General features: G+C 44.6%; 2 protein-coding genes across 5 annotated transcripts in view; one reads left to right on the top strand and one right to left on the bottom strand.

Moving 5' to 3' along the window:
- Med12l (mediator complex subunit 12L) overlaps positions 1–12,461 on the top strand; it is a 263,138-nt gene that overhangs the window by 193,402 nt on the left and 57,275 nt on the right. For both annotated transcript variants that reach the window (XM_027934055.2, XM_027934056.2), the window contains 4 exons: positions 5,373–5,520; positions 8,348–8,466; positions 9,381–9,524; positions 10,723–10,886. In XM_027934055.2, coding sequence (XP_027789856.2) covers positions 5,373–5,520; positions 8,348–8,466; positions 9,381–9,524; positions 10,723–10,886 — 575 coding nt within the window. The remainder of the gene's footprint in view (positions 1–5,372; positions 5,521–8,347; positions 8,467–9,380; positions 9,525–10,722; positions 10,887–12,461) is intronic.
- Positions 1–12,461, bottom strand: part of P2ry12 (purinergic receptor P2Y12) — a 42,282-nt gene that overhangs the window by 4,913 nt on the left and 24,908 nt on the right. The window contains exon 2 of one of the 3 annotated variants that reach the window (XM_027934059.3): positions 5,149–5,489. The exons of the other annotated variants lie outside the window; for them this stretch is intronic. The gene's annotated coding sequence lies outside the window, so the exon portion shown is untranslated. The remainder of the gene's footprint in view (positions 1–5,148; positions 5,490–12,461) is intronic. 3 annotated transcript variants of the gene reach the window in all.

Consider the following 12,461-nt stretch of genomic DNA (forward strand, 5'->3'; position numbering starts at 1 on the left):
CTAAGTTTGGTTGTTTTCTCTGATTGAGATGGTTTAGAAAAATGAACAACTTTTATTTTCAAGTGGTTTAATTGGTTTTTTTATTTTACCACATCCATTGAAGACATTTGTCACTTTCTGCTCATCTAAAAGTATTTGGTTCAGCTAGGATTGCTGTGAACCCAGGGGCCCTTCCTTGGAAGGGCAAGATTCTGTGGTCCTTGTGGAACCAACTGTGGAGCTATAATGAGACATTCCATCAGCTCTTGGGCTCATTTCGTTCTAACAGACTATGGCTCTAGCTGTGGTCTTCGTGATGTTAATGAGCATCTTCACAAGACAATTTTTTAATTTTTAGTTATTTTTTTGGTACTGGGGATTGAACTCAGGCACTGGACCTCTGAGCCAGCCACATCCCTAGCCCTTTATGTATCTTATTTAGAGACAGGTTCTCACTGAGTTGCTTAGCACCTTGCTGTTGCTGAGGCTGGCTTTGAACTTGAGATCCTCCTGCCTCAGCCTCCTGAATTGCTGGGATTATAGGCAAGCGCCACAGCACCTGGCACAGGACATGTTTTAAAGCAAGGTGTCACTGCAACAGCTGGCATAGCTTTCTCCCCTGGAGTATGAGCGTGTGAGTTAGATTCACAAAAGACCCTCGGGCACGGGTACTCAGCCTGGGAGAATGCTCCTTCCTTTGGTTTTTGCTTGGCAGCAGAGGACTAGTGTACCATGGGCTCTCAGCTGATGTAGGACAAGACCCGTGTAACCAAGTCAGACCTGTCTCCTGCTCCCTAGATCCACAGCAAGGTCGCTCCCTCAGAGGTGTCCTGATGGGAAGCAGCTGCGGCCTTCTTGTGCCTTGGCGCAGCCTCCTCACCCACACACCCTCTTCCTGCCAGCTGCGAGGGCTTGCTACTGGCACAACATTCATTTGAGATTATTTTCTTCCAGAGACATTAGTTTGAGAGACATTGAGAGATTGAGCTGAAAGAAATAATGTTCAAAGGCATCTTGTAAGTGCTCTTTGTTTTAATAAACATTTTTAAGAAAGATATTGTTCTTTCTTTAATGTTTTTTTAGTTGTAGATGGACACAATATCTTTATTTGTTTATTTATATATTTATTTTTATGTGGTGCTGAGGATTGAACCCAGGGTCTCACACCTGCGAGGCGGGTGCTGTACCACTGAGCCACAGCCGCAGCCCAAGCTATTGTTCTTAAAGCTGTGTTTACTCCTTTTTGTAGAGATGAGGTTGTAGAGATGAGGTGGCAGGGTGCCCTGCAGCTCTCCCAGGGTGTGCGCAGGTTTCCATTTGAATGTTGACACGTAACAAGGAAAGGACTTTGGGGAAGTGCTAAATGCAGCGTTTTATCAGGGCAGTTGCATCTATTTCATCTGTTTCACAAGTGGTTGGCATAAAAGGAAGCACATTCAAAATGGGATTGTTTTTGTTTTTCTTTACTACTTTAGTAATTTCTGAATTCTGTGATTATTAAACAAGCAGCTGCCATAGACTCGCCACCATCTTTGTGAACACACACACATTTCAGTCATCTGTAATCACTTATTTTAAAGTGGTTCGAGTGGCTCCCAGAAGACCTCAACCATAGCCCTCCTCCTTCCTTCCAGGGGTGTTAGGCTGAAGACACGCATTTTGTTCCTATGGGGCACTCAGCTCCCCAGGTTTCGGGTGTGCACCCCCCTAGTTCCTTGCTCACCTTAGTCTCTGTGGGTGCAAGTGGTAGCTGCGGGGAGAGAGAGTGACTGGTCTGGGGCCGAGACAACAGGACTTGACCTGCATTGGGTGGGCCAGCCTGAGTGGACCTGACTTCTGAAGCCTCTCCAGTGGTTCTTTCCTGTCCACTCACTGTATCCCTTGGAGATAAGCCATAGAGCAAACCTTGGAGGTGATCTCAGATCCTACATGTTACCTGCAACCCTGCAAGCTTGGAACCCACCGGTGCCTTGGGGAACGTTTGATTCCTTTTGTAGCTTGGCTTTCTTCTCATTTGATATAAATTGCCATGTGAAGAGTCTCCTGTCTTCTACTTGTGCAACATTTGACATACACACATCTTGTAACCTATTCAAAAACAGCAGCTTGGCGATGTGCAAGAGGGCTCTCTCTGAAAGCTGGTACTCTAATGGCAGTCATTCTTTCCCTGAATGTGGTCCCTCTGTCTCTCCACATTCACGCAGACCCCAGCCCATCACCTCCTGTCTCCTCATCAGTTGTTTGCTCTTCGATCTTGATGTCCTTTAAGGACAGTTCTAGATTTTAATGATAGCTGAGGGACCAGCGTCTGCTGCTGGTGGCCAAGTGGACCTTGTCTTGATGCTGCTGCCCACGCCGTCCTCCTCAGTGCAGGTCACCTCTCCAACCTCCCTCATCACTGCGGTCTTCACCCCTTGTTTCAGCTTCCTTCTGCTGTGGCTCTGGAGCAGCTTCTGTTTGAGGTCCCCAGAATCTCCTGTCCACAGCTTGGTCCAGCACTGTCGATCCTGTTTCCTGTGTCTGCTCCCTGGCTCTCAAGAGCCTGCCTGTGACTGTACGTGTAGTTCTGAGGCCTTGTGTGCGTCCACGGTGGCTTCTGCATGTCCTGCCCTCTCGGCTCTGTACCCCTCCTGAAGGGAATGTGGATGTCCTGCACCTTGCTGGATCTGCCACACTGGCTTGGGCTCGACTCAGGGTCCCTGAGTTGGCACCAACACAAACACATCTGTGGTCCACTTCCAATCACCCTCACTTCCTGGCACAGATAACGTCCTCCTAGCCCTTAGGATGTCTCTTTTTCTCTCTTTCAATTTCCTTGATCAATTTTTCAAGTGGTTCCCTCTTAAAATCCAGTGAGATGTACATTCACTCCTTGGACCCAGGCACCTGACCCTTCCCTAAGGTCCTTCGGATTCCTCTTGGTCTTTGTCCCCACAGCTGGCTTTGCTCTCTATGCTGTTTTTTTTTTTTTTTTTTTTTTGTCCTGGGGATTGAACCCAGGGCTGCCTTACCAATTACATTCCCAGGACCCTCCCCAGCGCTTTTTTTTTTTTTTTTTTTTTTAAATGAGACACACTCTTTAATAAGTTGCCCAGCTGACCTCTACCTCGCTGTCCTGCCTCAACCTCCCGAGCTGCTGCAGGTGCAGGCGAGTCCAGCTCCCTGCAAACATTCTTGCTCACACTTTCTATTTTTCCCTCACTTCTTGCCCACAGTTTTGTCTGCACTTAATTGTCAAGTGAAGTTTCCTATAAAGCTGTTTTTTGTTCTTACCTTCATTCTTGCTCAGTCCCTTTAGCTATATATTCATTTGCCCATGTAGTTTTTTATGTGATGTACTCAGCAGGTATTAAAGCCACCTTGGTGCTTATTAAGAACATAAGAATGAGTAAAACAGGCAAGATATGTCTTTTACAAAGCTGTGTTCTAACTGGGGAGACACCTAGAAATGAACAGACACCTAGAAATGAACAAGTGACATTGTGAGAAGTGCTCTGGCTCTCCTCCCTCCTCCCTGTCCTTCTGTGCTGAGGCTCTCAGTGACTGGGTGACAGAGTGGAGGACCTGACACTGCACTTGTGCACAGCCTTTCAGCAGGGGTGATGGATGGAGGCTGCTGGTAGTGTTTTAGGCAGGAAGAGCAAAGGAAGGAGCCATGCTAGGGTCTCTGGGGAATGTTGAGTGATGCAGCAGGGTGAGGGCGGAACCCAGACTGGGAACCACCTGCTGGGAGCCGTGTACAGGAGGCTCCCACCATCTCACATCACACCCTGTATCTCAGTGGCACTCACAGAACACCAACAAGCAAGGCAGTGGTACCCTGTTTCTCAGGGGAAGGAACTGAGAGTGGACAAGGTTCTTTAACCAGGTCACAGAGCTGTCAAGTGGTGTGACCATGGCACGATCACTGTGGGCTGGGCTGCTGTTGGTGCAGCATGCGGCCCAGTGTCCTGTGCTGTCGTGATGAGCACAGAGACCGTTCTAGATCGCCCTCCTCCCCACCATCCCCGTGTGGACTTCTGGCTCTGCGGCAGGGTCTGTAGCATGTTGTCTTGCCCGAGGTGCCTGCCGTGTAGAGTTGACTTTGGTCAGTCTTCCCATCACCCCGCACACAAACATTTATGTTAGGGTCTTCTGACGAAGCCTTAGCTGGAAGCAGTTGCCAGGGTACAGGATGGGCCCTGCCCGAGGTTTGTAGTTTTCAGATTTGAGCCCAAGTTCCCTGATAGATGAGCAAGGTGGACAAGTAAATGGCTTCTAGCAGAGTATAACAGAAAAGAGGCATGGCCCTGAGGCAGGCGTTGCACATGGAATGAGGGACAGAATAGAGGAGGCAAAGAGCCACGTGATAGCTGCAGGACGCACAGGCTCCGTTCACGTCTGCAGAGGCAAAGTGCTGTTGGTGCCAAGTCCCTGTAAGTGGCCTGCAACTGGGGCCCCAGGCACTGGAGTCTGCCACTCTTGGCTGCGGCCATTACTAATGGTGACACAGTGCCCTTGTGTCCCCAGGAGAAGTGTTCCTCCCCCAAGCTCCTCAGAATACAATGCTGGGCAGCAGGGAAAGCGCCTGGCCTGGACAGAGATGTGCCAGGCGATGGCAAAGGAGGCATATGAAGGGCGGGGCTGCAGAGGGTATGGAAGGCCAGGGCCAGGGAAGGCCAGGGCCGGGGCTGGGGAGCCAGGAAAACGCCCACAGCCAGGTGGATATTCCCCTGGCTGAGCTGGGCACCCCGTGGTGTGTGTATCCGCGCTTCTGTAAGGCCAAGACCAGATGATTTCCCTTGGGGGAAGAAGAGCCACATTCTCTGTTGGGGTGGGGCAGGGTCACTAGGCAAGTGAGGGGGCAGCAGAACAGGTGCGGCTTAGGATCAGCCACCACACCAATGAGACCCCCGCTCCTAACTGTTTTGTCACTTGAAAATAAATATAAATGTCTCATACCGTCATGTCAGAAGTAAATGAAATATTTTGCTACAGTATTGAAAATCCTAGTAGGACTTTTCTCTAAATATGAAACATAAACCATCACTGCATACCTAAAACCAAACTTAGTAAGAAATACCATTTTCCTTTATGAAAAAGTTCAACTGGATGTTATGTTACATGATATGAGATTAATACCATGTTTAGCCTTAAATAATGAAAAGTTTTTCAGTAGTCAGAACTTACTCTGTGTTGTTTGCCCACATCAAATGCTCCTATGAAGACTGCAGGTCGGTCGACACCTTTTTCTTAAGGTTTAGCAAGTTCCAGACTGGAACACCATGGCTGGTGGAGGTGGAGGCGTCCCACAGGGTAGGGACGGCTGCAGGTGCTGCTCTGGGATTCAAGACTGAGCTGGGCAGCTCCGCCCTGTGCACAGTTTCAGAACAACCACATCCCCCGCTTTTCAGGATGAGTCCTCGAGTCATGAATGTAACCAGCGCACAATCCTCCTCTACGGAGTGGGCAAGGAGCGCGAGGAGGCCCGGCACCAGTTGAAGAAGATCACCAAAGACATCCTGAAAATCCTGAACAAGAAGAGCACCACAGAGACAGGCGGTAAGGCCTCCACACACAACTCCCGCAGGGCCTGCTGTCCCCCCTCTTTGCAGCGTTTATCAAAATGCTCTGTGTCACTGTCTCCAGTGTGTTTCCTCTCACTGATGACTGTCACATTGAAATATGAATAAGCACATTTAAGTATTTAGAGCTGGAGTCCATTAGTAGCAGTCTTTGAATTAACAGGCCATAGTGTAAAGGTAGATGCAGGTGATTTTTATTCTGTACCTTTCTCATCTGGACCAGAGTTTCCAGGTAGTAATGAAGGGACTCCTGAGGCGGAGTGGGAAGACCCCAGTCTAGAGGAGCTCCCCCTCCCCATATCTTTTCTGCCATTACCCCGGCTCGCAGTTTGCTTTGCTGTGGGCACTGACGCGCACACGACAGTCACAACCATCACAGTGTAATTGCTGGTCTGTTCTTAGTGACTCAGAAGAGGAACTCAGTGGGTATGGAAGCCACAATGTCACCAGATAATCTCAGCTAGAAGGGAAAATTAGGCCTTTGCAGGTAATGGCCTTGTCACTTGCAATTCTTTCTCTGTGTTTTTTTTGTAGTTTTTATAGTGAAGCCATATCTTTATGTGGTGTCATCACCTTGCACAATTGGACCTTTGTAGTTATCCTTTTCAGATCTGCTTAATTGCTTTTTCAAGGTTTATTTCATTATGCAGTCATATGATTTAAAATATGATATCATTATACACACACATACACACACACACACACATATACATCCCTTCCACTCATTTTTTTTTTCCAAATCCTTCAGGAATATGAAGAAAGAATGTCTACATTTTCAAACAGCCTTCTTCCTGCCTGTGGCGTAAGCCACCTCTCAGCCCCTGGCCACTCTGCTGTGGACCTCTCCACGGGGCATTCAGTCTTAATTTTTTAACAGGCAAAATTACTAGAGCTTATTTTTCTAGATCTTTCCTAGAGAGAATAAGTAATCCAAAACAGCACAAGTAATCCAAACAGCCTCTCTTTCTTCCAGTAAGGGGTGTGTACAGGCATGAAAAGGGCTTCGTGTCTCCTTGGTCTGCTTGGCTCACCTTCCCTCACCCCTTTCACAGCTGGGGAAGGGCCTCACAGTGCACCCGCACTTGGTGGGAGTAGCCACGAGCTGTGCAAATGAGACTCTTGGTGTTCTAGAGCTTGCAGAGGAAAGTGCTCTGAGAAAACTATTTATATTATTGGGTTGTTTTCTCTCTTAGAGAAAAGAGGAAATGAGTTTCAAGAGAAGATTGAATTGAGAAGCCTTGAAACTAGCTAGCAAACAATATTTGAAACTTCTGCTGGTGTGCTTGGAAAGGGGATGGGGTCACTGTCTCCTTTAGGTGAAAGTCCTGCGGCTCAGTCTCAATGACTTGCAGAGGGTACCCAGGTCTGCGTAGAGTCTGGGTTTGGAAGGCTGAAGGAGGTGGAAGGGAAGGAAGTGGGTTGGCCATTCATGTGGACTCAGCTTCCTTCCTTCATGGTTTTTAGAGCCAGACTATTGTCTGTGCTATCTTTGTAGCAGTCCCTGAAGTGAAGGCACTTCTAGCCCCTGAACTTGGAAAACCATTGTTCTCTGTGCCTTCTGAGATGTCAGTAATGGAAACCCACCGCAAGCAGCCTCCTCCATCCTCCTGTCTTTCCTTCATTTTAGATAAAACTCCTCAACCAGAAAGATGTCAGTCAGGGATGCAGTAAGTCTCCTCTGGTTAACAGCCTGCATGTGAAGTCATTGCTTGTCATTTAGTATGAGCACCAGAGGCTGGCCAGTTATACTCAAAGTAATGGAAATTTACCCTTCCTCTTTTTTTTCCTGGAAAAATGAAGACTGGTAGGGAGAAAAGAGCTTGTGTTAGCATTTATTTCAGTTCAGGGAACATAAAATAAGATTTTGATACTGGGTGTGGTGGTGCCTGCCTGTAATCCCAGCAACTCCCAACTCCCAGAAGCTGAGGCAGCATCATTGCAAGTTGGAGGCCCACCTTGGCAACTTGATGAGACCCTATCTCAAAAAAAAAAAGGCTGGAGATGTAGCTCAGTGGTTCTCAGAGGTTTCTGCCCTCAACCTCCCCACTCCTCCCCACCCCTCCCCACCCCCTCCTTGCAAAGAAAACAAAAAAAAAGGAAGGTTTTATGGTTCCAAGCCATTAATAGTGTTGTTAGATCAGCCAGGTCTTACCCAGAGGAATTTCCAATCTAGTAGCATTTTCATTTGAACTTGCTCAGACTTCCTTCTGCATTTGCATGAAAACATTAATGAATTTTATTAGAACTATTTGTTTAAAAGGCCAATAATATCAGGGCTTAAACATTTTCAAATGAAAATTAAGCAACAAAAGATCAATAATATATGTTATGAAAGCAAGTTAACCTAAAATAGATAGGGGAAATATATAATTATGACTATATTTTAGTCACACAAATATCATTCAAATAAATATTAAGAACCACTACTAATTTGTTACCTTTTTTTTATTTTTTTTAAAAGTGGATGTAAATTTCCAAGAGTACTTTGCATCCTTTTACATGAGGTTTTAAGCAGTTTGTTATATTTAGGTATATGGAGCCTATCTGCAGAAACAGAGGTGTGTTTTGGATTTCTTAGCTGGATCTATGAACTCAAGTCTGTTGGTTTTATGTATTGGTTTTGTCCCAGGGAAGGACTGAATTAATACATTAACTTCATTTTTAAAGCAATTTGTATACCCAACTACTGATGTGAGCTCTTCAGCCTGGGATCAATGATGATGTTAGATAATGAAAAGTATCTATTTAAAAAGTCAGGAGTTTGAGTAAATGGAAAATAACCTATGTGTTTTATGTTCATTTAGTTGGGGATGAAGGGCAAAAAGCCAGAAAGAACAAACAAGAAACATTTCCAACCCTGGAGACGGTGTTCACAAAACTCCAACTTCTGTCATATTTCGATCAGCATCAAGTGACGTCTCAGGTAGCCATTTAAAACTATCTTCTTATGTATTGCATGTGTCACCGTTTCCTGAAAAGTCCCTTTTGTGCAATATGTGTTTTCAGCCTTCATGAATTTTTTCACATGAATATGTCACTGCGCCTGGCAAAGGGTGCTTTTTTTAAAAAAATATATATTTTTTTTTTGTAGTTGTACTTTATTTTTACTTATTTATTTTTTGTGGTGCTGAGGATTGAACCCAGCGCCTCGCACAAGCTAGGGGAGTGCTCTACCGCTGAGCCCCAGCCCCAGCCTTCATGAACTTTATACATATATAAAACTATACAGTTTGTAGATGGACACAATACCTTTATTTATTTATTTTTATGTGGCGCTGAGGTCAGTTCCTCACCCATGATAGGCAATTGCTCCACCACTGAGCATCAGCCCCAGCCCAAGAGCTTGTTTTTATTATGTAACCACTTTTACCTTATGTTAATAATCAGTAATATATAAAATAATCCCTAATGCAAGGCTGATGTTATGACTCCCTGGCCCCGTAGCACACATGTCAATGATTGAAATGAAATGCCATGACATTGAGAAGAAACCAAATCTATTTTATTTTACAAATCCTTGGTTATTTAGACACATCGAAAAGCTATTTGAGGGGCCTGTTCTGTGGCTCAGTGGTAGAGCGCCTACCTCGCACATGTGAAGCTCTGGGTTTGATCCTCAGCCCCACATAAAAAAAAAAGAAAGATATTGTATCCATCTATAACTAAATAAAAAATAAAAAAGCTGTTTGATCTGTACATGGTTTTGGTTTCTGTGAAAATATGTTTTAATTTTCATCTAGTAGAATGTCATAAATTCCATGTCTTAGCGAAGTAAAATAATTTATGTAAAAGATGGTTTGGGAATCGGTGTGTGACGGCCTCACTCTGTCTGCTCAGATCTCTAACAACGTGCTGGAGCAGATCACCAGCTTTGCTTCAGGGACGTCCTACCACCTCCCGCTGGCCCACCACATACAGCTCATCTTCGATCTCATGGAGCCCGCACTGAACATCAATGGACTCATTGACTTCGCTATACAGGTGTCAGAGAGACCGCGTTTCCTTAACTTTGGGAGAGCCAACCTATCAGGCATTGCGGAATTTATGTTTTAAAATGTATTATTTTTAAATTAAAAAAAATTGAGACAGGGTCTCATGGTGATGTCCAGGCTAGGCTTAAACTCCAGCTGGTCTTCATTGATCCTTCTGCCTCAGCCTCCTGAGGGCTAAGATGACAGGTCTATGCCACCATGCCTAGCCTAAATTTATTTAAAATTGACACTCAAAACCATAAAAACTGTTCATATATAGTTTTATGTAAAATATACAAATAAATGGGGGTTCTGTGTAATATTTCTATGAACGTACACATTGTACAATGTTCGTACCAGGTTAAACATAACTTGCCTCATGGAATATTTATCATTTCTTTACAGTGAAAATTTTCAAAATCCCTTCTTCCAGCTCTTTGAAATGTGCAGTATGTCCTGGTTACCTGTAGCACCAGAAAGTCTTGCTTCCGACTGTAGCTCAGTGCCCATTGATCAGCTTTCCCCATCCCTCCCCCATCCCACTCCTCCTGGCCTCTGTTGGGCACCTCAGCCCATTTGAATGGAACCAATTGCTGTTCATTAACACAGTTGTGAGGACCCAATACATTTTTGAATAATCGAGACATTCTGAGTTAATGGTCATCAGCCTAGTATTTTAATTACAGCTCTGTTAATTGTTTTCAGTTAAATAATTATACCTGGTATTCAGTGCATGTCATTTAACAATGCCAGAATTCTGAGAGGGTTTCTGGTATTGTCTTTTGTTGTTTTGCTTAGACAGTGATGAAAGAGTATTTTCTGTCTATAATAGAGTAAATTTTAACACTGAAAGAAAAAAAAAAGTCCTTAAAATTTGATTTAGCTTGTTTCTTTATTTCCTAGTATTATTAGTGAATGGATTTTAACCTTGATTTCCTTATTCTGTAGTATATATCAGCTTCACTGATCTATTCCAGAACTTGGGGCTGCCCGGCACTGGGTGCTTCCTCATCTTACACACCCTCGTGTCCAGACAGAAGAACACAAAGTTCTTGTATAAACAGGCTTAAAAATAAAAAGATGTCTGATTCATGAGTCCACGTTCTCCACTGCAGTGGCGCACAGCACGGAGTACTCATGGTTGCTGAGACTGGTTCTCCTTTGTGTTGTGGCACCTGCATTTTTTCATTCCTTCTCTGTTCTTACAGTTGCTGAATGAGCTGAGTGTCGTGGAAGCCGAGCTGCTCCTCAAGTCCTCCAGCCTGGCAGGCAGCTACACCACGGGGCTCTGCGTGTGCATCGTGGCCGTTCTCAGGCGCTATCATAGTTGTCTGATCCTGAATCCTGAGCAGACAGCCCAGGTGTTTGAAGGGTTGGTATATAAAATGCCACCGTTTTTCAAATCCGAAAGTGTCTGGTACTATTAAGAGAACAATAGTGCCTGTTTTTATTTCAATTAAAACAGTTAAAAGAATACTCCTGCCACAAAGGCTCTATCAGAGGAGGAGACAGAATCACTTTTCTGGTTAAGCCCGAGGCCTTCCTCCTCTCCCTCCTCCTTGCTGCCTTCCTGATCACGCCCTGGTTTCTAAGAACGGGAGGCTGGTCATTGATGGCCTCCATCCTTCATGCTGCCCAGCATCCTGGCTTATTAAGAGCGAATGCTTGTAACTTCTCTTTTCCTGTAATTTTGGTTTTTTGGAGAATCCAACACCAAATACAGCTTTGCATTCATTGTCAGTGAAGTGATGCTTCAGTTTCATCTTTGTGATTCACAGCATCTTTTGACAAGAGCTAACTTAGAACCAGTGTCTTTGTTTATTCTTGGTGTGTTGTGTGCTTTTGGTTTGTGGCTGTTATAGAGTTTGCTCTGCTGCTGCCAGTGGAGTTGATCTGAGGAGATAAACCTGCTCTGCCCATCAGAGACAGAGGCTCGGGGGCCCAAGGTAAGGTAGAGCCAGCCCCGCTCTGTCCACTCCCCTTTCCCCCACTGGGCTTTTTACACAAACACAGCCTCCCATTTTTCTTTCTTTCTTTCTTTTTTTTTTTTTCTCCTGAGCTCAAAAGAACCACAGAGTTCTTTGGTGCAGCAGTGACTGTTTGCTGTGATCTAGCACATGTGATCGACTATGTTGTTCCTCAGGTGGCCTGGGTGGAGCAGCAGCTTTCTGGGGCACATCAAATGGTACCTTTTGTATATGTTAACTGTACACTTAGATTAGGATGTGAAGTCTGAAATATCTCAGAAACTTTACTATGCAAGAGCATATCTATCTTAGAATTAAGGAAGTACGTAATGATTTAGCAACCCTCTACTTCCTATGCTGTAAGGTTTGAATTTTAGTATCATTTTATAGGTCAAGAAACTGGGACTCGGGCATTTTAAATAAAGGGTTTGGTAGGTAGTATAGCAGTGTATGTTGTCCAATATAACATAGACAATGACTCTCACGGCTTTTAACAGGTCTTCCTGGTTGGGAGTTTATTCCTATTATTCAAGCTATATCATACTTTTAAGATTGTGCATGGAAATCCTCTAGTTGTTCATGAAATCATTTTGTTGAGTTGTGACAAGTACAGGTTTGGTTTGTTTGCAGTGCTGGGAACTGAGCCAGGGGCCTGGTGCGTGCTGGCCAAGCGTTATCCTGCTAAGCTACATCCCAGCCCACATGACAAGTGTTTTTGCTTGATTGTGTTTTATGTTTTAACTTGAAAAGAATTTTAGTATCATTGATTTTTACATTTTAAATTTACATACTATTGAATATTCATAAAATTATGTTTGACGTTTCCTTTTCTTTTTACTTGATTATATGTAGTAAGGGTGAATATTTTTCCTCAAATGATGACATTAGTTTTTTTGTACTTATGCGAGTGGTCATCCAGAATCACAGTGTGAAGCCTTCTTCACCTCCAGCAAGTCAGAGAAGTTGAGAAAACGCTACTA

This window comes from Marmota flaviventris, chromosome 8 (genome assembly GCF_047511675.1).
Source record: "Marmota flaviventris isolate mMarFla1 chromosome 8, mMarFla1.hap1, whole genome shotgun sequence".
Lineage (NCBI taxonomy): Eukaryota > Metazoa > Chordata > Mammalia > Rodentia > Sciuridae > Marmota > Marmota flaviventris.